Raw genomic sequence first — 25,821 nt, forward strand, 5'->3', positions numbered from 1 at the left:
AAGTGTCACTAGCAGGAAGAACAGAGACGGTTTTTATAGGAAACAAGGCAAACAGTCAATAGTAGAGTGAATGTAATCAGTGTACACGGAATCTTATACAAGACAGACCTCACACACGAGAATCTGCTCAGAGACACATCGAAACTATCACCGCTTTCCTCGAGTCAGGGGAGAGAGCGTTTCCCCACGTAAAGCTTGAATCACAGCAAATCTCACGGAGGATAAAGGATTTCAAGTATTTGCCAGACAGCACAACCCTTCCCATCTACACGGTGAAAGCTCCCAACTCATAGGACAAAATCGCCCCCACGAGGAGCTTCTCCTGTGTGTGCTGACCGCCCCATCCTACAGGACAAGACCGCCTCCCCGCCAGGAGCTCCTCCTGTGTGTGCTGACCGCCCCATCCTACAGGACAAGACCGCCTCCCCGCCAGGAGCTCCTCCTGTGTGTGCTGACCGCCCCATCCTACAGGACAAGACCGCCTCCACCCCAGGGGCTCCTCCTGTGTGTGCTGACCGCCCCATCCTAGCACTTACATCTTCCCCCCACAGCGTGGCAGTCACCACCTTCCCAGATGTGTCCATCAGGTAGATATTCCTCTTGGCAACCTCTCTGTTGTTAGACCTCACTGTGATTTTAGTGGCATCTTCGTAGCTCTTGCAGATCCCGATGATGTCTAAAACACAGGCGCGTGTGAGCAGGAGGCGGTCAAGGCTCCCACTCTGACGCCAGCAAAGGGTGAAGGGCAAGCACTGAAGTCCTGACACCGCCCCGTACGGTGCAAAGAAAGTGAGTCCTCCCTGCTCCTCCGTCCCATGCATGAGCTTACCTACGAGTGAGTCTTTCGACTTGCTCTCGAGGTCATCGATCCCCGTGAAATCAAACTGAACCGTAGGTAAATGACGGTCGTCTTCACAGGGCATGACGGAAGTCTCGTTATTGAAGGTCATCTCGTAGTCATTTTTAACAGCTGTGAACTGTTTGTTAGCAATCTTCAGAGTGCCTTTCGAGAAATAATACACCTGCGCAGGAGGCCACGTCACAGAATTTGAGACTGCCATCATATTGGACAGAAACCCCTGGTCTGTCACCACACACCCCTCCCCTGGGCCAGAGTCTTCTCATCCGCCTCCACCCCGGGGCGTGTCAGTTCTCAAGTCAGCACAGCCATACCTTGTTCACTTCAATAAGGGGAAAGAACTTGTCCACTTGCTCGTTGAAAGCTGTAGCTCTGATTTCACCCTGCAGAAGCAAGTGGGCAGGTTAGGGCTGCGGGACTGAGCACAGGCCACCCCAGCACCAAGAGACACTGGGACTGGGCACAGGCCACCCCAGCACCAAGTGACACTGGGACTGAGCACAGGCCACCCCAGCACCAAAGTGACACTGGGACTGAGCACAGGCCACCCCAGCACCAAGTGACACTGGGATTGAACACAGGCCACCCCAGCACCAAGTGACACTGGGACTGAACACAGGCCACCCCAGCACCAAAGTGACACTGGGACTGAGCACAGGCCACCCCAGCACCAAGTGACACTGGGATCGAACACAGGCCACCCCAGCACCAAGTGACACTGGGACTGAGCACAGGCCACCCCAGCACCAAGTGACACTGGGATCGAACACAGGCCACCCCAGCACCAAGTGACACTGGGACTGAGCACAGGCCACCCCAGCACCAAGTGACACTGGGATCGAACACAGGCCACCCCACCACCAAGTGACACTGGGATCGAACACAGGCCACCCCAGCACCAAGTGACATCTGAGAGCAGGGGCACACACACAAACGGGGCCCAGAGAGGACTACGGACATCCCAGGAACCCGCATTTTACAGTCACACATTCAAGTCACTGGCCCCGCTGAAGAATGAGAATTTCAACTAGCTGATCCCATAATCATGCTGCATTAGCCTCAACTGAGAAACACAACAGCACAAAAGGGCAACGACGAGTTTAATTTATTCTGACAATAAAAACCAAAAACAGCTGAATACTGAGGGACACGCCCGGAGCCCACGAGGAAGGTGCTGCACGGGGGTGATTCACCAGCTCCCTTCAGCTGCCCTCTCGGTGACAAACCACTTCACATTCGGGGCCATTGCCAAAAATGTCAGAATAAGTCATGATTTCAAGTTGCTTGTGATCTGATTTTCACTTTTGCTTTTCTGTCAGCCAGAATGCTACAGGTGGACAAGAAATTTTAGCCAACCCACCACACATTGGAGCAATACTTTGTAAAAAAAAAAATAAATAAAAATAAAAAAAAAATTAGGTTCTAATATTGATTCTGCCATCACACAGTCAAACATTCTGGGTGTTAACTTCCAGAAAAAAAAAAAAAAAAAGACATCTACTTTTTTTTCTCCCCCTTTGGGAGTTTGAACCGACAGGAAATCTGCAGCAGTTTGAAAAGAAGGCTGAAGTACATTTTAGGAATTATTATTATTACTATTATTATTATTATTATTATTTAGATGGAGTCTTGCTCTATCGCCCAGGCTAGAGTGCAGTGGTGCAATCTTGGCTGGCTGCAACCTCTGCCTCCTGGGTTCAAGCGATTCTCCTGCCTCAGCCTCCCAAGTAGCTAGGACTACAGGCACCTGCCACCACACCTGGCTAATTTTTGTATTTTTAGTATAAACGGGGTTTCACTATGTTAGCCAGGCTGGTCTCAAACTCCTGACCTCAAGTGATCTGCCCACCTTGGCTTCCCAAAGTGCTGGAATTACAGGCGTGAGCCACCATGCCCGGCAATTTCAGGAATTATTAATAAAACTAATAGATGAACAGCTATCAAGACTGTCATGCTTCCATGGGATAGGAATTTTGTCTCATTGTCATGGTTTGGTTTAGTTTAAATAAAGCAAATAAAGAATGTGCACAGTCAGAGCCCATTTCCCACAAAACCGTTTCTGTACCAAGGGCACAACTGTGTGCCTTCTGCGGTGGCCCAAAGCTGCACTGTGCTCACAAGCAGGCATCACCTCCCAGTGCTCTGACTGCACCTGCCAGCAAATCAGATGGTCTCCAGTCCCTCCTGCCCATGGGGCTACTTACACATTTAGAAAACTACTTTCTACTGCTACAAACACTGTACTTGAGATCAAAGATTTTATTTATGACCTTAACCCTCTACTCCAGACAGCATCAAAAGACAGAGGGAAAAGCACAATAACAATCATGCTTGTCTCTGGCCTACTATTATTTTTCACCTCATAGGCCCGCAGAGCTGAGCTTTTTGTTTCTCAGTGAGTCTACTACTTACTTCCCCACGTGACAAATACTCACACTTTCATCAACCAGTTCTAGAGAGAAAAGCTTCCCTTCCCCTCGGGAGTTGCTCCAGGTACGGATCTGACTTTTGTTGGTAACACGAGCACAAATAGTCCACCTACAAACCAAATCGATTATATTAGTGTTTGGAGTCTTCCTTAGAAAAGATCAAGTAAGAAATCATCTTCCTACAGCCTTTCTCGTCTTCAAACACATATTTCATTTTCCAACCTGTATTTTAATCCAGCTAATTAAAACCCCAAGATGACACATCGGTTTGACAGTTTACAGAATAAGCAAATAGTAAAACATGCAAGGTGATTTAATACTAACTCATTCTCCTGTCAAATAAGTAAATTTATAAACTCTCTCCCTTCTCCAAAAAGCATCACCAAGGCAACAATATCCCCTTAATGAAAGGTTCTAAGCTGGAAAATACAGTAACACCAGCAATTATATTTTGCCATGGTTTTCAATTATGGGAACTGATGTAACTGGTGTCAAACTTCTGTCTCACTCCTAATGTACCCTGAATAGAAATCCACGATGTCGGTGGACCATCAGGGAGAACACGTCGAAGCAGCATGACCTTGCAGAGAGGCACGGAAAAAGGAGGCACAGGGCACATTAGGTACCTTACTTATAATTTCACAGGGAAAAATATCTTCCTACATTACAGAGTATTGAAGAATAAATGTAAACATATCTGGAAGGATTCTGAAAAAGGAACTCTAATTTTTAACTATTCAAATTACTTTATTTTGTGTATTTGTTTTGTGAGACGGAATTTCACTCTGTCACTCAGGCAGGAGTGCAGTGGCACGATTTCAGCTCACTGCAACCTCTGCCTCCCGCGTTCAAGTGATTCTCCTGCCTCAGCCTCCTGAGTAGCTGGGATTACAGGAGTCCGCCACCACACCTGGCTAATGTTTGTATTTTTAGTAGACACAGGGTTTCACCATGTCAGCCAGGCTGGTCTCGAACTCCCGACCTCAGGTGATCCGCCCACCTCAGCCTCCTAAAGTGCCGGGATGACAGGCATGAGCCACCGCGCCCAGCCTCAAATTAATTTTTAGTGGAAAAAGTCATATAAATGAAATATAGGCTCAGGGTATGTTAATGTGGTTAATACAAATTCTGCAGATTATCTAGCCAACTAAACCAAAGACGAAGTCACCTATTTATAGGAGAAGAGTAAATGCCTTTTGAATTATCAGAAATATTTATTTTTACTCATAAGACTACCAACTGATTAAGCATTAAATATTTTTAATTTCAAATTCTTTCAAAATGAATGAAACCTCACAGGCTATGGCAGATTGCTATTGCTATATTTTCCAACAAGAGTTAAAGGTTGCCACAATCTGTACCCCTTTCCTCCTCAGAAAAAAAAAAAAGAGTAAACCCATTTTATTTGGTGGTAACCCTGAAGTTTGCGCATAAATAACTCAAGAGTCCATAACAGCTTCTACGATTCTGTAATCACACTCTGAACTTATTCTATGCATAACTCACTTGGACTGGTAAGGAGTGAGGCTGGCAATGGGCACCACTTTGGACTGTGTTCCCCCAGAAGTGTTTGACAGGCTGGGACCTCCAGCTTTTCCAAATGTCTTTGAAGCACCATAAGCCTTAGAAACAGTGGAACCTTAAAAAACAAACGCAAACAGAAAGGAGCATTATTATTCTACTTAGCTTTTTTATAGTAAGCTTTACAATAACTCTAAATGTTTGAGGTGCCGCTAGTGAAATCCTATAACACGAGAGGCAAAGCTTTTCCTTTGTAGCATGCAAGAGATACGCAGATCAAACAGAGACTGAGGCTGGAGGCTAGAAAAGCAAATCCAGAACGAAGGCTGCGCACACAGACGCTCACTGTTACGTTTGCTGACGTCAGCCCCGAGGTCAAGGCAATAATGGTAATGAATCCAGACACTGTTCTTTCTGAAGGCCGCCCTCTTACACACTTCTCTTGCCTCAATGGGCAAGATAACGGGTCAGAAAAAGGAAATCAACTGTCGTAACTGGTAAAACTGACGGCAAGGCACGAGTTACGTAAGAAAAAAAGCAAGAGGAAAGACAGGACGTAAAGGACGTATCACAAATCGATGGCCTCCGAATCCCCAGACAACTCCCAGATCTCCACGCATCTAGAGGACTAAATAGTCTAGAGTGAAGTCCGTAAGAATGAGTTGAGTAAAGGGCAGGAATCAGTTCTGGTCAAGACACGTAAGTGGGTGACCACTAAGACCCTTCCGCCTCCTTAATCCAAACCTGAGCAGCTGCCCGGCACCGGGAAGCCACAGGGATCAGATGCGTTCTTTTAGACGCACCACGTGTCTGCAAAACTCAACCTCCAAATTCAGAAAATATAATTTAGTTCAGTGATTTCATACCCTCTATATCAAAACATTTTTTCAGAATAGAATTTGGCTAAAAGGATCAATACACCATCTATCCAGTATTTATTTACTGAGTTTCCACAGCATGTACCACACCCTTCTAGGCACTCGTAGTAATTAGCAAAAAATATACATAGGAGTGTTCCAGGGTTAAAATTTTCTGTTCTAACGGGGGAGTCAAGAGAGATCAATACACACACAACAGTAATTACCTCAAGACTGTGTACGGAAACGCATGTCCTTTGTAGAATACATGTGTATACCTATACGTAATTTATAATTTCATAAAACACACACAAGCATCCATTCATCCAATTTATTTCATGCTGGGTAGCTTCTCCTCCGTACATATCCAGTTCATTTTCTTTCACTACATAGTTTAGGGAACATTAACTGATTTTCATTTTTTTGAGACAAGGTCTTGCTCTGTCCCCCAGGCTGGAGTGCAGTGGCATGATCTTAGCTCGCTGCAGCCTCAAATTCCTGAGCTCAAACAATCCTCCCACTTCAGCTTCTCGAGTGACTGGGACTATAGGCGTGCACCACCATGCCCGACTGATTCTTTTAAAAAAATTTTTATAGAGATAGGATCTTACTATGTTGTCCAGGCTGGTATCAAACTCCTGGGCTAAGCAATCCTCCCTGCTCTGGCCTCCCGAAGTGCTGGGATTACAGGTGTAAGCCACTGTGCCCAGCCCAGATTTTTAAAAATGTATTTTAATATAAAGCAAAGATAGACAACCAGAAAAATAATTCTGTGGAGGGAGAGAGAGGAATAATGTACTATTTGTATATCAGCCTAAGGAAATGATTATTTACTACGTTAGAGTCTATTTCACCACCCTCTTCAAAAGTGTATGTGTGTGTGTGTGTGTATTTTTTTTTTTTTTTTTGAGACAGAATCTCACTCTGTTGTCCAAGCTAGAGGGCACTGGTGCAAACTTGGCTCACTGCAACCTCCACCTCCTGGGTTCAAACGATTCTCATGCCTCAGCCTCCCGAGTAGCTGGGATTACAGGCACACACCACCGCGCCTGATTAATTTTTGTATTTTCAGTAGAGATGGGGTTTCACCATGTTGGCCACGCTGGTCTCGAACTCCTGCAGGTGATCTGCCCACCTCAGCCTCCCAGAGTGCTGGGATTATAAGCGTGAGCCACCACGCCTGGCCAACAGCATATTATTTGAGAGTTGTGTATAAATAGATCCACTTATAAAAGGAGAGAGAGAGAGAGAGAGAGAGAGCTCGTAAGAGCGAGAAAGAAAGCGAGAGAGAGAGCTCGTAAAAGTGAGAGAGAGAGCGAGCGAGCGAGAGAGAGAGCTCGTAAGAGCGAGAGAGGTAGACAGCATTGCGAGGCAGATTAAAAACAACGAAGAGCAATGGGGGGAAACGTCCTGAAAGTTTCACAGAAACATTAGTGACGTCTTAACCTCGCTTTTCTTAGAATCTTAGCACTGAAAAATAGAAACTAATAGTTGAGGGGAGGAGAGGAGGTGTATGTGAAGCCGTGACAGAAAAAAGGACCTCTAAAAATAAATCCAACCACATTCTACAAATCCAAATTTTCAACGGTGACTTCCCAGATCAAGAGGTTCCTAAAGTAAAGGCCAGAAAGTAAACAAAATGATTTCATTAGGGCCTCTCAGGACCTGCTGCAGAGAAAAGTAAATGAAGAAACCATTTCTCATCCATGAAATTGAGAAGGAGAACCTATGACCAATGTAAGTAATACTGTCTTCACGCAAACGATAAACACCCACGAGGCCCAAAATGGGAAACTTGGAGACGGACAAGCCAAATTTACTAAGTGGGTCCTGAATAGTTAAGAGGCAAGAACTTGAAAGGAATGCAAATTCGCAGAAAGTCAGAGGGTGTAAAACCTGAAGAGGTGGGAAACTAAGAAACTACATGGTAAACTATGAACAGAGAAGAATGTATCAATTTGATTTTTTTTTTTTTTTAAAAAGTCTGACTATTAAGTATCTTTAAAAGACTATCTTTGGCTGGACACTCTGGCTCACACCTATAATCCCAGCACTTTGGGAGGCCAAGGATGGAGGATTGCTTGAGGCTAGGAGTTTGAGACCAGCCAGGGCAACATAGTAAGACATCATTTCTACAAAAAAATTAGCCAGGCACAGCGGCATGTGCCCACAGTACCAGCTACTTGGGAGGTTAAGGCTGCAATGAGCTGTGATGGTACCACTGCACTCCAGCCTGGGTGACAGAGCAAGATCCTACCTCAAAAAAAAAAAAAAAAAAAAAAAGACAATCTTTAATCATTTTTTCAATCACATACTCTAAAATATGAATCAGAATTTTCCTTTGCAAGACACAACCCTGTAATGAATGGCATCTGGAAAACTCCCTTTAGTCCCAGATTAAATTTCAAAACATGATTCCCAAGCCTGACGCCCACGGTCAGCGCGTGCCCTCGTGAGGCGTCTTACCCGCTCCCGAGCTTCCATGCTGTTGCTGGGGCTTGCTGCTTGCCGCCGGGCTGCCTGCTGACGCTGGAGGAGCTGCTTGTGGCTGCCCATGTCCTGAAGACCAAAAGGGAAAGCTCATTTTAGTGCAAAGGATTTGAGTTAAGAGATTTAAACTGGGGTGGAAGAAATGCTCTGGGAAAGTGTAAATTTTTTTATTTTGTCAAAGACTCCCATGGGTTAGAATTCATGCGGAGGCATTCAGCGGCACGCAGTGCATCTGCTAAGGGTTCACTTTGTGTTTTCATTACACAAAAGGTTGGCTCCATCTACCTTTCACCTGCTTAGAATTGATAGCCTTCAGTTTTAATGAGGTTCTCCCCTAAAGCCTTGCCCATTTGTCCTGCAACAACCTGCAGTAAAGTCACTGGGTTGAATCTGGGACATTACCACTATTTCCATAGCAACAAATCGATGTCATCAACAGAACCGTGTGTTCACCGCAGGATCAATCAGAAGAAAAAGCTGGGTGGTAAGAAAAACCTAAAAGCAGTTCAATTGTCTCTGAAGTGCTCCTGCTTCAAAGGAAAAGGAGACATTCGGAAAGGATTCTACCCTCTCCCTCCCAAACAAAGCAACCTTATTTTGCAACTGACAGTTGGTGGAAAACGCAAGTTGAAAGAGGCTCCGGTACCGTGAAGTGCTGGTGAACCGTCACAGCAGGGAGAGATGACAATGGGGTTCAGAAGCAGGTGTGTCAAGGAAACAGGCAGATTAAAAGGAAAGGGGGGAAATGAGCGTGTCTGAAGCAGAAAATAAGAAATGCCACCGTAAGAGTATGTATTTACCCACCACTCCTTACACAAGTGTTGATGGAGCTGAAGAATGTGAAAACTGTAAAATACACCTCATTTCGTGAAATAACAGATTTATGGAATTTGGCTTTGCCTCGGCGACTGGCTCTAAAAGGCAGAAGTCAGCCTCATCTGGGCGGCTCACCAAGGGTACCTGCAGCACACAAAGGCAACTCAAAAAAATGTCCTAGAGTGCCCTAAGAACAAAAATGGTACCCACAGCTGGGAGGGCTTCCCACCTGCCACCCTGTCTCTGCCTTCTCCAACTGATGAGTTTGCGTTCCCGCTGTGTTTTCCAAGGTCCTAACTCAAACGGGCACGTTACACACTGATTTGATTTACTTCTGCCAATATTACTCTTAACTGGCACGACTAAATGAGAGGTGGTGGTGCCATGAGAGTAAAATAAATTTAGCATAAAATTAAAAAGGTTAAACGGAACCGTTTAGTTCTTCCTATGGAGAGAAGAATTGAGAGACCTTATTTACATAGAAAAAGAGCCAGATTACTGACAGTGAAATTTCTGTGTTTACATTTCGGCTTTTCCATTATCTCTGAATTTACAAAGTGTCACATAAAATTGCAAAGGAAAACTGCTCTTCTCTGACGAGGCATCTCGTGAAGGAACAGTCTAAAATTCTGTAGTGAACCTTTTTTAAAATCAGTAGAAAAAGATGAGTTGCTCAGGAAATAGTACTGGGGCTAAGTGGTTGGAAAGAAATAGAACAAAAGCTGTATCTTTACCTGCTTCATGAATTATATTCAAGAGAATAAAGACGTAAACATTCAAAAATAGAAGAGTACCATAAAAATACATAAGCCCCTGCTACACTCCCTCCCACTTCCTCCCTCCAAAATCTCTAAACTAGAAAATTCCCTCCTCAGATCATGTCTGCTTGTTTAAGAACCTTGATGAAAAGGACGTGGTCATCCAATCTTGCTGATCACATAGATTCAATTTCTATAAAAATGTAGCTAAATCAGGCCGGGCGCGGTGGCTCACGCCTGTAATCCCAGCACTCTGGGAGGCCAGGGCGGGCGGATCACGAGGTCAGGAGATCGAGACCCTCCTGGCTAACATGGTGAAACCCCATCTCTACTAAAAATACAAAAAAATTAGCTGGGCACCGTGGCAGGCGCCTGTAGTCCCAGCTACTCAGGAGGCTGAGGCAGGAGAATGGCGTGAACCCGGGAGGCGGAGCTTGCAGTGAGCAGAGATCCGGCCACTGCACTCCAGCCTGGGCGACAGAGCGAGACTCCATCTCAAAAAAAAAATGTAGCTAAATCGTAAGAGGGATCTACCATAGACACATTCCCAGGGACAGAAAGTAGAAGGGTTACCAGAGACTGGCCGGAGTGGGGAATGGAGAGCTCGTGTTTAATGGGCACGAGAGTTTCGGTTTGGGATGACGAAAAAGTTCCAAAGATGGATGGTTTTGATGGCTGTACAACAACAATGTGGATGGACTTAATGTCACTGAACTGTATGCTTAAAAATGGTCAAATGTAAATTTCATGTTAGGTATATTTTACCACAACTTTTAAAAATGTGACTTACCTTAGTTTACCTATTCTAAGATCCACATTTTTTTCATGTAAATCAATGTCTTACCATCACCTCCTTTTAGTAGTACATAATATAACGGTACAGTCTTGTGATCACTGGATTCTGAGATTCAATGAAGCACAGCATATTTAACCAGTCTCCAATCAAGCCCTATAATATGTATAAATAATAACTACCCTTTTTTGAGTGCTTACCCTGCTTCAGGTACTGCATTCAGGAGAATGCAGGTACATGCATTCCTACAGTGCCTGCCAGCCCTATGACGTAGACACTATTATCATACCCTCTAACAGATGAGAACGCTGGGTTAGAGGAACCATGTAACTTGCTCAAATCGCACAGCTGGGAAGCAGGACATCATCCTGAACTGAGCCTTTTATGACTAGATCCATGTACTTCATCATCATCTTGGTAACTGTGAACTGTGAACAACCAATTCTGGCAGCCGCAACTCTAGTTATGAGATCTGGTAATTAGGAAAAGCTACTAATCCACTTACTAGAGCCAATCCTTAACTCCTGCTCTGGACCAGATGTGCAAATCTGGCACAAGAGACAAGAGACGGCCCAGAGCCAAATGGACGGCAAGAAATCAGTGCGTTCGACACAGCAAGAGCTACCTTCCAGGGAACGCACGGCAGCACAGCAGCGGGCCACGAGACCGAGAAAATTCAGTCTACAGCTAAGTAAAAATCCCTCCAAAAATTAAATTACGCCCCAAAGCAGTAATGCAGAGACTTAACTTCTGATACATCTTCTGCTTTGTGTCACCTGCAAATCAAACCATTCCAATAACACAGGTCAACATTACGGTAAGTCTCGCTCTTATTCCCCAGGCTGGAGTGCAATGGTGCGATCTCAGCTCGCTGCAACCTCTGCCTCCCAGGTTCAAGTGATTCTCCTGCCTCAGCCTCTCGAGCAGCTGGGATTACAGGCGCCCGCCACCACGCCCGGCTAATTTTTGTATTTTTAGTAGAGACAGGGTTTCACCATGTTGGCCAGGCTGGTCTCGAACTCCTGACCTCAGGTGATCCACCCGCCTCGGCCTCCCAAAGTGCTGGGATTACAGGAGTGAGCCACCGTGCCCGGCCAAGACAATTTCAATGCACATTTTGGAATTCCTGCCTATTTGTGGGCTGGACTTAAGTAACTGTACTGGTCACCTCACATGGCACAAGTTCTGGATTAGGTGCTGGGAGAATACAAAATGAACTTCAGTTCTCTACCCGCTAGTACAGACTATGCTTCCTTTCCCAACAGAGGAGAAAGCACTGCTGTGAAACGCCCTGTGAGGTAGAAGTCACTACAAGAAAGCTATTTCCGCACTGGCTCACTGATCTGGTTACGATGAGATTTGAGAGTACGTAATCCTGAACAGCAATCTTCTCATCCCTCTGAGCTTTAACAGACACTGGAGAGAGGAAATAAAGGAGTATTTTCCCATAGCCTTGTGTTTCTTTTCTTTTTCTTCCCCCCGCCCCCGCCCCCTTGAGACAGGTATTGCTGTGATGCCCAGGTTGGAGTGCAGTGGCATGATCATGGCTCACTACAGGCCTTGACCTCCTGGCCTCAAGCAATCCCCCCACTCAGCCTCCCCAGTAGATGGAACTACAGTTACACAAGATCACGCCTGGCTTATTTTTTGTATTTTTTTTGTAGAGACTACTTTTGTGTCTACAGCTACCCAGGCTGATCTTGAACTCCTGGGCTCAGCTGATCCTCCCGCCTCGACCTCCCACAGTGCTGGGATTACAGGTGTCAGCCACGGCACCCGGCCCACAGCCCTATATTTCTGACTAAGCAATAAGTATCCTTCAATCCTTCCATCATCTCTATCTTCTTTTTTTTTTTTTTTTTTTTTTTGAGACAGGGTCTCCATCTGTCACTCAGGCCGGAATACACTGGTGTGACTACAGAGCACTGCAGCCTTGACCTCCTGGGCTCAAGGGATCCTCCCACCTCGGCTTCCTGAGGAGCCAGGACTAGAGGAGTGTGCTAATACGCCTGCCTAATTTTTTTGTTTGTTTTTTTGTGGAGACAGGGTCTCACTATGTTGCCCCGGCCAGTCTTGAACTCCTGGCCTCCAGCGATCCTCCTGCCTCGGCCTCCCCAAGTGTAGGTATTGAAGGTATGAGCCACTGGCCACTGAGCCCAGCCCATCTTCACTGGGCTTTTGCCCCCAAAACAGAAAATGTCCAAAGCAATCATTCAATTAAATAGAGCACACACACAAAAAAAACACTAGAAACCTGGCCAGAGGTGATAAAGCTGGGCACAGTCACCTCTCTCTTGTCCTGACTGCATCCAAAGGTTTCAGAAAAATGCTAAGCATTGCTTTGTCTTAGCTCACCTTCCTAAAAGCTGAGAATGTGATAATCAATTCGCTCATTTTAACAAAACATTACTACTGCAAAACAAAACTGATGTGTCGATTTAATAATTTAGAACTTTACTTACTCAATTCCCTCTCCAATTTAAAGGATCAAATTACAATTTGTGTAAATAAAAATTAATATCTAGCAGGTTCTATTTCTGGAAAGAACATAGTGATGGCCTAGCCCCACATCTTCCCACTTCTAAAAACCAATACAGAGCCATAGGAACAAATACCGGCTGCGTACACATATGTGCGTACACATACGTGTATGCACATACGTGTACATATACATGCGTACACATACGTGCACGCGCACACAGACATAGGCACATCCCTCATTACAAACGACATCTTCCGTGAAACCAGGGAACAGAGAAAACCCACACATTCCAAGTTGTGTGAAAATGAAGCCCAAAACACTATAAATCAAGAATCCACAACAGTATAAGACAGAAGCAGCATGAATAATTTCAGTGTAAAAACTAAAACTGTGGCTGGGTGTGGTGGCTCACGCCTGTAATTCCAGCACTTTGGGAGGCAGAGGTGGGCAGATCACTTGAAGTCAGGAGTTCGAGACCAGCCTGGCCACCAGGGTGAAACCCCATCTCTACAAAAAATATAAAAAAATTAGCCAGGCATGGTGGCAGGTGCCTGTGATCCCAGCTACTAGGGAAGCTGAGACAGGAGAACGGCTTGAACCCAAAAGGCAGAGCTGAGATTGCGCCATTGCACTCCACCCTGGGTGACAGAGAGACTCTGTCTCAAAAAAAAAGAAAAAGATCTCTAAGCATATACTAGTATATGGAAATACCTCTAGGCCAAAAAAAAACCTTTTTTTTTTATTTTTGAGATGGAGTCTCACTCTGTCACCCAGGCTGGAGCACAGCAGCACGACCCTGGCTCACTGCAGCCTCTGCCTCCCAGGCTCAAGTGATCCTCTCACCTCAGTCTCCCGGGTGGCTGCGACTGCAGGTGTGCACCGCCACACCTGGCTAATTTTTTGTATTTTTGGTAGAGACAGGGTTTCACCATGTTGCCCAGGCTGGTCGTGAACTGAGCTCAAGCAATCTGCCCAGCCTGGCCTACCAAAGTGTTGGGATTACAGGCGGGGGCCACCGCACTTGGCCAGAAAATTTTTAAAAAACAGGATATGGCTGGGTGCAGTGCTCACACCTGTAATCCTAGCACTTTGGGATTGAAGTGGGAGAATCGCTTGAGCCTAGGAGTTTGAGACCAGCCTGAACAGCATAGTGAGGTCTCACCTCTATTAAAATAATGACAAATAAATAAAAGCAGGATAAAAAGACAAGATAGCATACACAGAATGCTGCCTTTTGTGGAGGCAAAGTGGAGTACAGAACGAGAATATATATTTGTATTTGGTTACGTTCTCATGAAGAAACGCCTGAAGGATAAAAAGAAACCATGAAAACTCTACCTCTAGAGGGCAGCAGTGGGCGGGGGGCGGCAAGGGTAGGAGTAAGACTCCTCCGAACACACAATCCGGTAGCTGTGACTTGAAGTCATGTAAGTATATTATCTTTTTGAAATCATTTAACCATATTATCTATTCAAGATTAAGGTTTATTAAAGAAAACAGATGTCTGATTATCTCAATTATATTTTACATTTCTTTAATTATGCAAGTTTTAATGGATAAATATACAAATGTGAAATAGAGATAATTTCAATTATGTATATAACATTCCTGCAATAGACTCACTCACACGATCTACGTACTTAAATACAATTTTCAAGTAGGCAAAAACTTTGGTATGAAGGTTAATCTTTGAAGGTCTGGGCACAATGGAAACTGTTCTCACTGGGAAATGATAAATGTTCATTCTCATTTCTTGTAGCATCCCCACTGTGTGACCTTGGGTAAGTTACTTCACTGCCTCATTCACGCTTTTATTTAATAATTAAAAACTGATCAACTGATCTCTAAAACAGTTTCCTCTATCTCAACATTCTGTGATTGTGCTGAATTCACAGCTAAGGTCCAGACCTGAGACTCTCCAACTTTCCTTTCTTTTCCATTATTTCACTTGGGCAAAAGCCAGGACTCACTTCCAAGTAGGAAAACGAAGACAGGATGCAGTTTGTCTCCGGCGTAAGAGTTACTGGGTTCAATTCAATTCCACTTATCCTTAAGCGAAAACCCTACTACTGTAAAAGTTAGTTACGGACAAATTGAAGAACCACGTTGCTAAGGTTATTTTTACTTATTTATCTTTGAGACGCAGTTTCACTCCTGTTGCCCAGGCTGGAGTACAATGGTGCAATCTCAGGTCACTGCAACCTCCGAGTCCCAGGATCAAGCAATTCTCCTGCCTCAGCCTCCCAAGTAGCTGGGACTATAGGCGCACGCCACCTTGCCCAGCTAATTTTTTGTACTTTTAGTAGAGATGAGGTTTCACCATATTGGCCAGGCTAGTCTCAAACTCCTGATCTCAGGTGATTTGCCCGCCTCAGCCTCCCAAAGTGCTGGGATTACAGGCACCTGCCATCATGCCCGGCTAACTTCGTATTTCAGTAGAGAGGGGGTTTCTCCATGTTGGTCAGGCTGGTCTTGAACTCCCAACCTCAGGTGATTTGCCCACCTCAGCCTCCCAAAGTGCTGGGATTACAGGCATGGGCCACTGCGCCCCGCATATGTTGGTAAGGTTAAATCAAGACAGTGAATTCGTGTGCTTCAGTGGGAAGCAGCTAAGCGCCTCTGTCTATTGGGAGCAGCAGAGAGACAGTTTAGTTTTTAAGAAACGGCTGCTTCTCTGAGTTCAAACACAGCCTCCTACGGGAAATCACTTGGGAAAGAGGAGATAAAGACGCTGGAAGATTTCAGACAAGCCACACGACCATCTTCCAGCTTCTTAATGCTGATCGGCTTAAAGTCAATTTTATATTTTCAGTGTCACAGTTACAGTTAGTTAATATATGTATTTAATGAGTGATATGTTATTAAAATTATTCGATACACTCTGAACATGTCTTTTCTATAAATTATATCACAAATGTTTTTCCAAATATTCATGACTGACCATCATCTCTTAGTGACCTCAGATTTAGTTCAAAAATTGGCTGATTAGTAAAACAATAAAATGATGTTGTTCTGCTTACCAAAAACATCTATCTGAAAACATAACAACCATTTGAAAGCTGCCTTCTACAGATATGTTTTGAAAACTTTAAATTTTTAACAAAGCAAGGTATGTTTCATAGAAAAACTTAAATCTGACCGGCCATTTAAATTTTGATGTTGGCCCCATGCAGGGGGCTCACATTGGTAATCCCAGCACACTGGGAGACAGGCGGGCAGATTACCCGAGCTCAGGAGCTTAAGATCAGCCTGGGCAACATGACAAAACTCTGTCTTTACAAAAAATATGAAAATTAGTTGGGGCTGGGCGTGGTGTCTCACATGAGGTCAGGAGTTCGAGACCAGCCTGGCCAACACGGTGAAACGCCGTCTCTACTAAAAATACAAAAAATTAGCCAGGTGTGGTGGCGGGCACCTGTAACCCTACCTACTCAGGAGGCTGAGGTGGGAGAATTGCTTGAAGTCAGGAGGTGGAGGCTGCAACAAGCCAAGATCGTGCCATCGCACTCCAGTTTAGGTGACAGGGTGAGACTCCGTCTCAAAAAAATAAATAAATAAAAATAAAATAAAATAAATTAGTTGGGTGTGGTGGTTCACGCTCCCAGCTACTGGGAAAGCTGAGGTGGGAAGATTGCTTGAGCCTGGGAGGTCGAGGCTACAGTGAGCCGTGTTTGAGCCACTGCACTCCAGCCTGGATGATGAAGCAAGACCCTGTCTCCAAATAAGTAAATATATAAATTTTGACTGGGCGCGGTGGCTCATGCCTGTAACCCTAGCACTTTGGGAGGCCAAGGCGGGTAGATCACCTGAGGTCAGGAGTTCGAGACTAGCCTGGCTAACATGGTGAAACCTCATCTCTACTAAAAATACAAAAATTAGCCGGGCATGGTGGCGGGCACCTGTAATCCCAGCTACTTGGGAGCCTGAGGCAGGAAAATCACTTGAACCTGGGAGGTAGAGGTTGCAGTGAGCCTAGATCATGCCACTGCACTCCAGCCTGGGCAACAAAGCGAGACTCTGTCTCAAATAAATAAATAAATTAATTAATTAATTAATTTTGATCTAATCTCATATTAACGTCTACTTCTTCCATGTGGACAGCGGGATAGGGGAAGTATAAGAGAGCTACATGCTAAGCTGGGCACAGTGGCTCACACCTGTAATCCTGGCACTTTGGGAGGCTGAAGTGGGCGGATTGCTTGAGCCCAGGAGTTTGAGACCAGCCTGGGCAACACAGTGAGACTCCATCGCTACAAACAAACAAACAAACAAAAATTAGCAGGGAGAGGTGGTGCACACCTGTAATCCCAGCTACTGAGGAGGCTGAGGCAAGGAGGATTGCTTGAGTCCAGGAGGCGGAGGTTGCAGTGAGCTCAGATCACACCACTGGACTCCAGCCTGGGTGACAGAGCGAGACTTAAAAAAGAAAAAAAGAGCTGGGGGTGGGGGGAGGGAGGGAGGGCAGGGGAGAGAGAGAGAGAGAAATAGAGAGAGAGAGAGCGAGAGCGCGCCACATTCTAATCTCCTGTAGTGTGAAGTTAATAAACAAATGTTTCAACTGAAAGAATTAACAAAGAGCAGCACAAACGTGTTACTTAGAAATATGGAGACAAAGAGAGATGAAACAGCTGTAGATCTGAAACAGACTGTCTCCAGACAGGAGTCAGAGGCCAAAGAAAAGTGAGCCAGGAGAATGCTGTTTTGTTTTTAAGGACACACCTTGCAAAAATACGCAACTTTTAAAACTATGTACGGGACATGATGGAGCAACAGAGACCAGGTTTACCCTGACACCTAAAATAACCCCCTCCCCCCACCAAAAAGGGAGAAAATATCTGAAACACACGGTTTTCAAGACACGAGACACGAAGCAATGAAGGGCAGCGACTGCTGTGCGCAGGAAGGAGAGCGAGTGAGTCTGCACCAGCTCAGGGCCTCGAGGGCTTAGGGGGCCAAGAGTCTGGGGAGATCACCGTCCAGCTGGCCGGACAGAGGAGCAGAGAAGAGAGGGCTGTACGCAGAGAACTCCAGAGATGGGTGGCAGGTCTCCTGGGTAGTCAGCAGAGTACTGGTCGGCCCGTGTGTGTGTGGATACTATCTGAGGCCAGGGTGAGAATCATCTGAGAAGGCCAGAGGGAGCCATGCCTGTGTTTATAGCAAGCTTGAAATCGTACCTGTTTCTACCAGTCAGACGGGAAAAATTCATATTCATGGGGCACGAAGTAGAACAGCCTGTCAGGTCCTGATTCAGTATTGGGAATAACTGCACCTAGACTAACGGCAGCTCTCTGATCCCGCCTAGTAAATCTTAAAAGCAACACACCAAAAGATCAAACTGTCTCCAAGTTAACTGTATCCCTGAAAAAAGCTCAAGAATAATTACAGGATTACAAAAGTTTCCAGCACCCAACAAGGTCCGAATCCCAACATCATTCGTCCGAGGCATTCGGTCCGAGGGCCAGGCATGAAAAGAAGCCGGAAAATATGATCCATGATGGGAGAGGCCGGGATCAACTGATGGAAACAAATCCGGACCTTACACAGACATCAGAATCCACAGACAAGGACCTTAAAACAAATATCGTCTTTGTGCTCTGTATGTCCCCAAAATTAAGCAGAGACGTCGAAGAGATTTTAAAAGACCCAAAAATCAAGCTTCTAGGGATGAAAATTATACTATTTGAGAAGAAAAATACACTCAATGGGATTAACAGCAGATTAGGCATTGTCTGAGAAACGATTAGTGAATTTGAATGGCTAGCAACAGAAAGTATACACAATGGCCAGGCAAGGTAGCTTAGGCAGGTAATTCAGCCTTTCGAGAGGCTATGGCGGGAGGACTGAGGCCTGCAGTTTGAGACCAGCCTGGGCAACAAAGTTAGACCCCATCCCTACAAATAAAAATAAAAGTAATGAGCTGCACATGGTGGCACCGTAGTCCCAGTCCAGGCAGGCCCAGTACTCCACCTCCCAGACTACCAATGTAGCCTGCAGTCCAGTTACTTGGGAGGCTGAGGAAGGAGGATTGCTGGAAGTCAGGAATTCAAGACCAGTCCTGCAACATGACAGGACTCCATGTCCACAAAAAATAAAATTAGGCCGGGCGCGGTGGCTCACGCCTGTAATTCCAGCACTTTGGGAGACTCAGGTGGGTGGATCATGAGGTCAAGAGATAGAGACCATCCTGGCCAACATGGTGAAACCCCATCTCTACTAAAAATACAAAAACAAGCTGGGCGTGGCGGTGCATGCCTGTAGCCCCAGCTACTCAGGAGGCTGAGACAGGAGAATCACTTGAACCTGGGAGGCAGACGTTGCAGTGAGCTGAGATCGTGCCACTGCATTCCAGCCTGGCAACAGAGTGAGACTTTGTCTCAAAAATAAACAAACAAAAACCAAAATTAAATAAAATTAGCTGGGCGTGTTGGCACATGCCTGTAGTCCCAGCTACTCAGGAGGCGGAGGTGGGAGGATTGCTTGAGCCCAGGCCATCGAGGCTGCACTGGGCCGTGAATGTACCACTGTACTCCAGCCCAGGCAACAGAGCAAGGTGTTGTGTCTACGAGGAAAAAAAAAAAAAAAAAAGAACGCCAAAGTGGCTATGCTAATATCAAAGCAGACTTCGAAGCATAGAACTTCACCAGGGATAAAGTCATTTCATAATGATAAGAGTCAATTCTTCAAGTGGACACAAGAATTCTAAATTATATAGATATTTAATAATAGAGCTTTGAAATACATGAAGCAAAAACTAATAGAACTGCAAGGAGAGATAGAAAAACTTACAATTATTACAGTTAGAGATTTCAACGTCCCTCTCAGTAATTGACAGAACAAGTAAACAGAAAAACAGGGCCGGGCGCGGTGGCTCAAGCCTGTAATCCCAGCACTTTGGGAGGCCGAGACGGGCAGATCATGAGGTCAAGAGATCGAGACCATCCTGGCTAACACGGTGAAACCCCGTCTCTACTAAAAAAATACAAAAAACTAGCCGGGCGAGGTGGCGGGCGTCTGTAGTCCCAGCTACTTGGGAGGCTGAGGCAGGAGAATGGCGTGAACCCGGGAGGCAGAGCTTGCAGTGAGCTGAGATCGCACCACTGCACTCCAGCCTGGGCGACAGAGCGAGACTCCGTCTCAAAAAAAAAAACAAACAAACAAAAACAAACAAACAAACAAACAAACAAACAAAAAAAAAAAACAGAAAAACAGTAAGGATATAGAAAAACTGAATAACACAATTTACAACTCAACTTAATTGACATTTATAAGACTGCCCAACAACAGAATACATCTTCTTTTCAAGTACACATAGAATTTACCAAAAGAGACCATAAGCTGGACATAAAATAAGACTCAAGGCTGGGCACGGTGAGTCACACCTGTAATCCCAGCACCTTGGGAGACTGAGGTGGGTAGATCACCTGAGGTCAGAAGTTCGAGACCAGCCTGGCCAATATGGCGAAACCCTGTCTTTACTAAAAATACAATAATTAATTGGCATGGTGGTAGGCACCTGTAGTCCTAGCTACTTGGGAGGCTAAGGCAGGAGAATCGCTTGAACCTGGGAGGTGGAGATTGCAGTGAGCCAAGATCATGCCACCGCACTCCAGCCTGGGTGAAAGAGTGAGTCACCATCTCAAAAATAAATAAATAAAAAAAAATAAAACAAAATAAGACTCAATACATTTAACAGGATTCAGGTCACACAAAGTATGTTGTTTGATCACACTGGAATTAAATTAGATATCAAAAACAAGAAGATCTCTAGAAAATACCCACATTTGGCCGGCTCGGTGGCTCATGCCTATAATTCCAGCACTTTGGGAGGCTGAGGCAGGCAGATCACTTGAGGGTAGGAGTTTGAGACCAGCCTGGCCAACATGGCAAAACTCTGTCTCTACTAAAAATATAAAAAATGAGCCAGGCGTGGTGACGCACACCAGTAGTCCCAGCTACTCAGGAGGCTGATGTGAGAGGATCGCTTGAACCCAGGAGGCAGAGGTTGCGGTGAGTCGAGATTGCACCACTGCACTCCAGGCAGTCCAGCCTGGGTTGACAGCAAGACTCTGTCTCAAAAAAAAAAAAAAAAAAAAAAAAGAGAAAAAGAGAAAATCTCCACATTTAAAAACTAAACACCTTTCTTTTTTTTTTTTTTTTTTTTTTGAGACAGAGTCTCGCTCTGCCGCCCAGGCTGGAGTGCAGTGGCCCGATCTCAGCTCACTGCAAGCTCCGCCTCCCGGGTTCACGCCATTCTCCTGCCTCAGCCTCCCGAGTAGCTGGGACTACAGGCGCCCGCCACCTCGCCCGGCTAGTTTTTTGTATTTTTTAGTAGAGACGGGGTTTCACCGGGTTAGCCAGGATGGTCTCGATCTCCTGACCTTGTGATCCGCCCGTCTCGGCCTCCCAAAGTGCTGGGATTACAGGCTTGAGCCACCGCGCCCGGCCAAAAACTAAACACCTTTCTAAATAACAGAATGTCAAAGATGAAACTGAAAAGGAAATAAGAAAGTATTATGAATTGAATATGAAAGAGAATATAACATATCCAAATTTGCAGGATGCTATTAAGGCAGTAGCTAAGGGCAAATTTATAAAGCTACATGCCTATGTTAGAAAAAAAGATCTCAAGTCAATGAAGTCAGCTTCCACCTTAAGAAACGAGAAAAAGAACATACAAAATCCAAAGTAAGTAGAAGAAAATATTAAAGATCAGAAGCATAAATCAATAGAATACAAAACATAAGAGAAAAATCAATAAAACCAAAAGTTGCTCCTTTGAGATCAATAAAATTGATAAAACTCTCAAATTCTACAGATACTCAAAGGATAACAAGAAAACATATATATATATATACACACACACACACACACACACACACACACACACAGTTTTGTTTTGAAGACAGAGTCTCATTCTGTCGGCCTAGTTGGAATGCAGTGGTATGATCTCGGCTCACTGCAACCTTCGCCTCCCGGGTTCAAGTGATTCTCCTGCCTCAGCCTCCCGAACAGCTGGGACTACAGGTGTGTGCCACCATGCCTAGATAATTTTTGTATTTTTTTAGCAGAGACGGGATCTCACCATATTGGCCAGGCTGGTCTCCAACTCCTGACCTCGTGATCCGCCTGTCTCATCCTCCCGAAGTGTTGGGATTATGGGCACGAGCCACAGTGCCTAGCACTTTTTCTCTTTTTAAATGGGGTCTCGCTCTGTCGCCCAGGCTGGAGTGCAGTGGCGCCATCTCAGCTTCCTGCAACCTCCACCTCCTGGGCTCAAGTAGCTGGGACCACAGGTGCACGAGCGCCACCACATCCAGCTACTTTTTTGTATTTTTGGTAGAAACTGGGTTTCATCATGTTGGGCAGGCTGGTCTTGAACTCCTGAGCGCAAGCGATCGGCTTGCCTCGTTCTCCCAAGGTGTTGGGATTACAAGTGTGAGCCACCGCACCTGGCCGGAAATATATTTTTTTAATCCATTTGATAATTTCTAACAATTGGGGTGTTTAGAATATTTCTATTTCTATAGACTAATAAATTCAAGAACTTAAATGAAATTAAATTCCTTGAAGCATATAATCTACCAAAGTCTACTCAAGAAGGTTGCCTGAATAACCCTGTATCTCTCTATTAAAGAAACTGAACTTACAGTTTAAGACTTTTCCATAAAAAAATAACATCAGGCCCAGATGGCTTCACTGGTGAATTCAACTGAACATCTAAGGAAGAAGTTATAACAAGTCTACACAAACTGCTGCAGCAAATTTAAGACAGAACACTTTCCAGCTTATTCCATAAGGTCAGGGTTACTCAGGTATCAAAATCAGAGATGTAACAAGAAAAGAAAACTAAAGAAAAATATCTCTCACGAATACAGATACAGAAATTCTAAACAAAGTAAATCAAATCAAATGGATTTAGAAAATCAAATCCAACAATATGTAAAAAGAATAACACATCAGGCCGGGCGCAGTGGCTCAATCCTGTAATCCCATCACTTTGGGAGGCCGAGACAGGCAGATCACGAGGTCAGGAGATTGAGACCATCCTGGCTAACACGGTGAAACCCCGTCTCTACTAAAAAAATACAAAAAAACTAGCTGGGCGAGGTGGCGGGCACCTGTAGTCCCAGCTACTCAGGAGGCTGAGGCAGAAGAATGGCGTGAACCTGGGAGGTGGAGCTTGCAGTGAGCTGAAGTTCGGCCACTGCACTCCAGCCTGGGCGACAGAGCGAGACTCAGTCACAAAAAAAAAAAAAAAAGAATAATACATCATGACATAGACTTATTCCAGAGATCCCAGATTGGTTTAGCGCTCAAAAACCAATCGCAGTGGCCGAGCGCAATGTAATCCCAGAACTTTGGGAGGCTGAAGTGGGTGGACCACTAGAGGTCAGGAGTTCGAGACCAGCCTAGCCAACATGGCAAAATCCCGTCTCTACTAAAAATACAAAAAAAAAAAAAAAAAAAAATTAGCCCGACGTGATGGCATACACCTGTAATGCCAGCTACTCTGAGGCTGAGGCACGAGAATCGCTTGAACCTGGGAGGCGGAGGTTGCAGTGAGCCAAGAAGGCACCATTGCACTCCAGCCTATGTGACGGAATGAGACTGTCTCAAAAAAAAAAAAAAAGTCAATCAATGTAACTCACCATATTAACCAATGAACAAAGAAAACCACATGATCATCAGATCATCAGCAAGCACAGAAAAAGCATTTGACAAAACTCACCAACCATTTCTGATGAAAGCCCTCAGCAACTAGGAACAGAAATAAACTTCTTTATTTCTGATAAAAAGACTCTAAGAAAACCCTACAGCTAACATGATATTTCATGGTGAAAGTCTGAATGCTTCTCCCTGAGATCAGGAACGAGACAAAGATAACGAGCAAGGCTGAAGATGTTTTCTAATGTATCAGCCATCTGTTTTCCTTCTATAGTGAACAAGCTATTTTTCTCCAATGCCTGCTGCTAATGAACTACTTTATTCCTTAATATGCAAAAAATTCAATAAATAGTAAAGATAGTAACCCTTTGTCAATCCTATCAGTTGCAAATATTTTATCCTAGTTTAAGGTGACATACTTGTAATTTTTTGCAGTGGGGTATAGCAGACACTTGCTGTGTCCCCAGGCTGGAGGGCAGCGGTGCGATCACAGCTCACGGCAGCCTCAACCTCCCAGGCTCAAGTAATCCCCCCATCTCATCCTCCCAAGTAGCTGAGACTACAGGTGTGAGCCATCACACCTGGCTAAGTTTTTAAAAATTATTGTAGGTATGGGGTCTTCCTGTGTTGCCCAGGCTGGTCTCATCCTCCTGGACTCAAAGCAATTCTTCCATCTCGGCCTCCTCAAGTGCAGGGATTACGGGTGTGAGGCACTGTGCCTGCTTTCCTATTTTTAATACGTAATTTTAAAATTTCAATTTAAACAAATATTCACTGTGAATTATTCTTTGTGCAGCCTCTTCTTTTTGATTTTCGATGGTTTCATTTTCTAACTTGAAAAGATACATCTCAAATTTATTTTGGTGTAAAGTGAGGCTTTTATTTTATTTTTTGACTTGGTGTAAGGGCAAACAATCTTTTCCTTTAAGAGGGCCAGTGATTTGAAGATTTTTTTTGCCTTTCTCTAGAATTGTCTCTTTCGTCTAAAGTAATGATTTTTTTTTTTCAGCCTCTTTTAGGACGCAAAGAAAAAATGGACTTTTTTTTCTGATTTCATTGTGCTTTTCTATACATTTTCATGAGAAAATTAAATCATTAGTAATTTCATCATCGAGAGATAATCACAGTAAAATAATGTTATATATTCAACTTGTTTCAACAAATACTTACTAAAGGCCAGCCTCAAGTCAGGCACTAGAACAAACATGATCTCTGCCTTCACACAGTTTACTCATGGCTTAGCAGTAAACAGAGATAATTCTAAAAGCTACCAGTGCGGTAAGTGCTATCACAGGAGTGATAGACTGCATGCTTCACACTTTTTAAAAACAAAAGTGTGCCAGGCGCAGTGGCTCATGCCTGTAATCCCAGCACTTTGGGAGGCCGAGGCGGGCGGATCACAGGGTCAGGAGATCGAGACCATCCTGGCTAACATGGTGAAACCCCATCTCTAATAAAAATGCAAAAAATTAGGCGGGCATGGTGGAGGGCACCTGTAGTCCCAGCTACACGGCAGGCTGAGGCAGAAGAATGGTGTGAACCCGGGAGGCAGAGCCTGCAGTGAGCCAAGATCGCGCCACTGCGCTCCAGCCTGGGCGACAGAGCAAGACTCCGTCTCAAAAAACAAACAAACAAACAAACAAACAAAACAAAAGTGTGCACAAGATAAATCTTAGGAAAACATGTTTCTCATTAATATTACAGATACCCTATAATATCACAGATTTTTTTTTTTTACTCTAGTATAACTGAATCTTTGTCCATTACTTTCTTTTTTTTTTTTTTTTTTTTTTTTTTTGAGATGGAGTCCCACGCCATTCCTCCCGGTCCCACGCCATTCTCTTGCCTCAGCCTCCCGAGTAGCTGGGACTACAGGCGCCTGCCACTGTGCCCGGCTAATTTTTTTTTTGCATTTTTAGTAGAGATGGGGTTTCACCGTGTTAGCCAGGATGGTCTCGATCTCCTGACCTTGTGATCTGCCCGCCTCGGCCTCCCAAAGTGCTGAGATTACAGGCGTGAGCCACCGCACCCGGCAACTTTCTTATTTTTTTTTGAGACACAGTCTTGCTCTGTCACCCAGGCTAGAGTGCAGTGGCATGATCTCGGCTCACCGAAACCTCCGCCTCCTGGGTTCAAGCAATGCCCCTGCCT

General features: G+C 44.8%; 2 protein-coding genes across 2 annotated transcripts in view; both read right to left on the reverse strand.

Moving 5' to 3' along the window:
• Positions 1 to 25,821, reverse strand: part of OVCA2 (OVCA2 serine hydrolase domain containing) — a 219,978-nt gene that overhangs the window by 172,803 nt on the left and 21,354 nt on the right. The gene's annotated exons all lie outside the window — the stretch shown is intronic.
• RPA1 (replication protein A1) overlaps positions 1 to 25,821 on the reverse strand; it is a 63,113-nt gene that overhangs the window by 18,440 nt on the left and 18,852 nt on the right. Inside the window, exons 6-11 of the mRNA XM_050763564.1 lie at positions 8,133 to 8,225; positions 4,795 to 4,927; positions 3,295 to 3,397; positions 1,174 to 1,242; positions 830 to 1,022; positions 537 to 676 (exon numbers count right to left, since the gene is read on the reverse strand). Of these exons, the coding sequence (XP_050619521.1) occupies positions 537 to 676; positions 830 to 1,022; positions 1,174 to 1,242; positions 3,295 to 3,397; positions 4,795 to 4,927; positions 8,133 to 8,225 (731 nt within the window). The remainder of the gene's footprint in view (positions 1 to 536; positions 677 to 829; positions 1,023 to 1,173; positions 1,243 to 3,294; positions 3,398 to 4,794; positions 4,928 to 8,132; positions 8,226 to 25,821) is intronic.

This window comes from Macaca thibetana, chromosome 16 (genome assembly GCF_024542745.1).
Source record: "Macaca thibetana thibetana isolate TM-01 chromosome 16, ASM2454274v1, whole genome shotgun sequence".
Lineage (NCBI taxonomy): Eukaryota > Metazoa > Chordata > Mammalia > Primates > Cercopithecidae > Macaca > Macaca thibetana.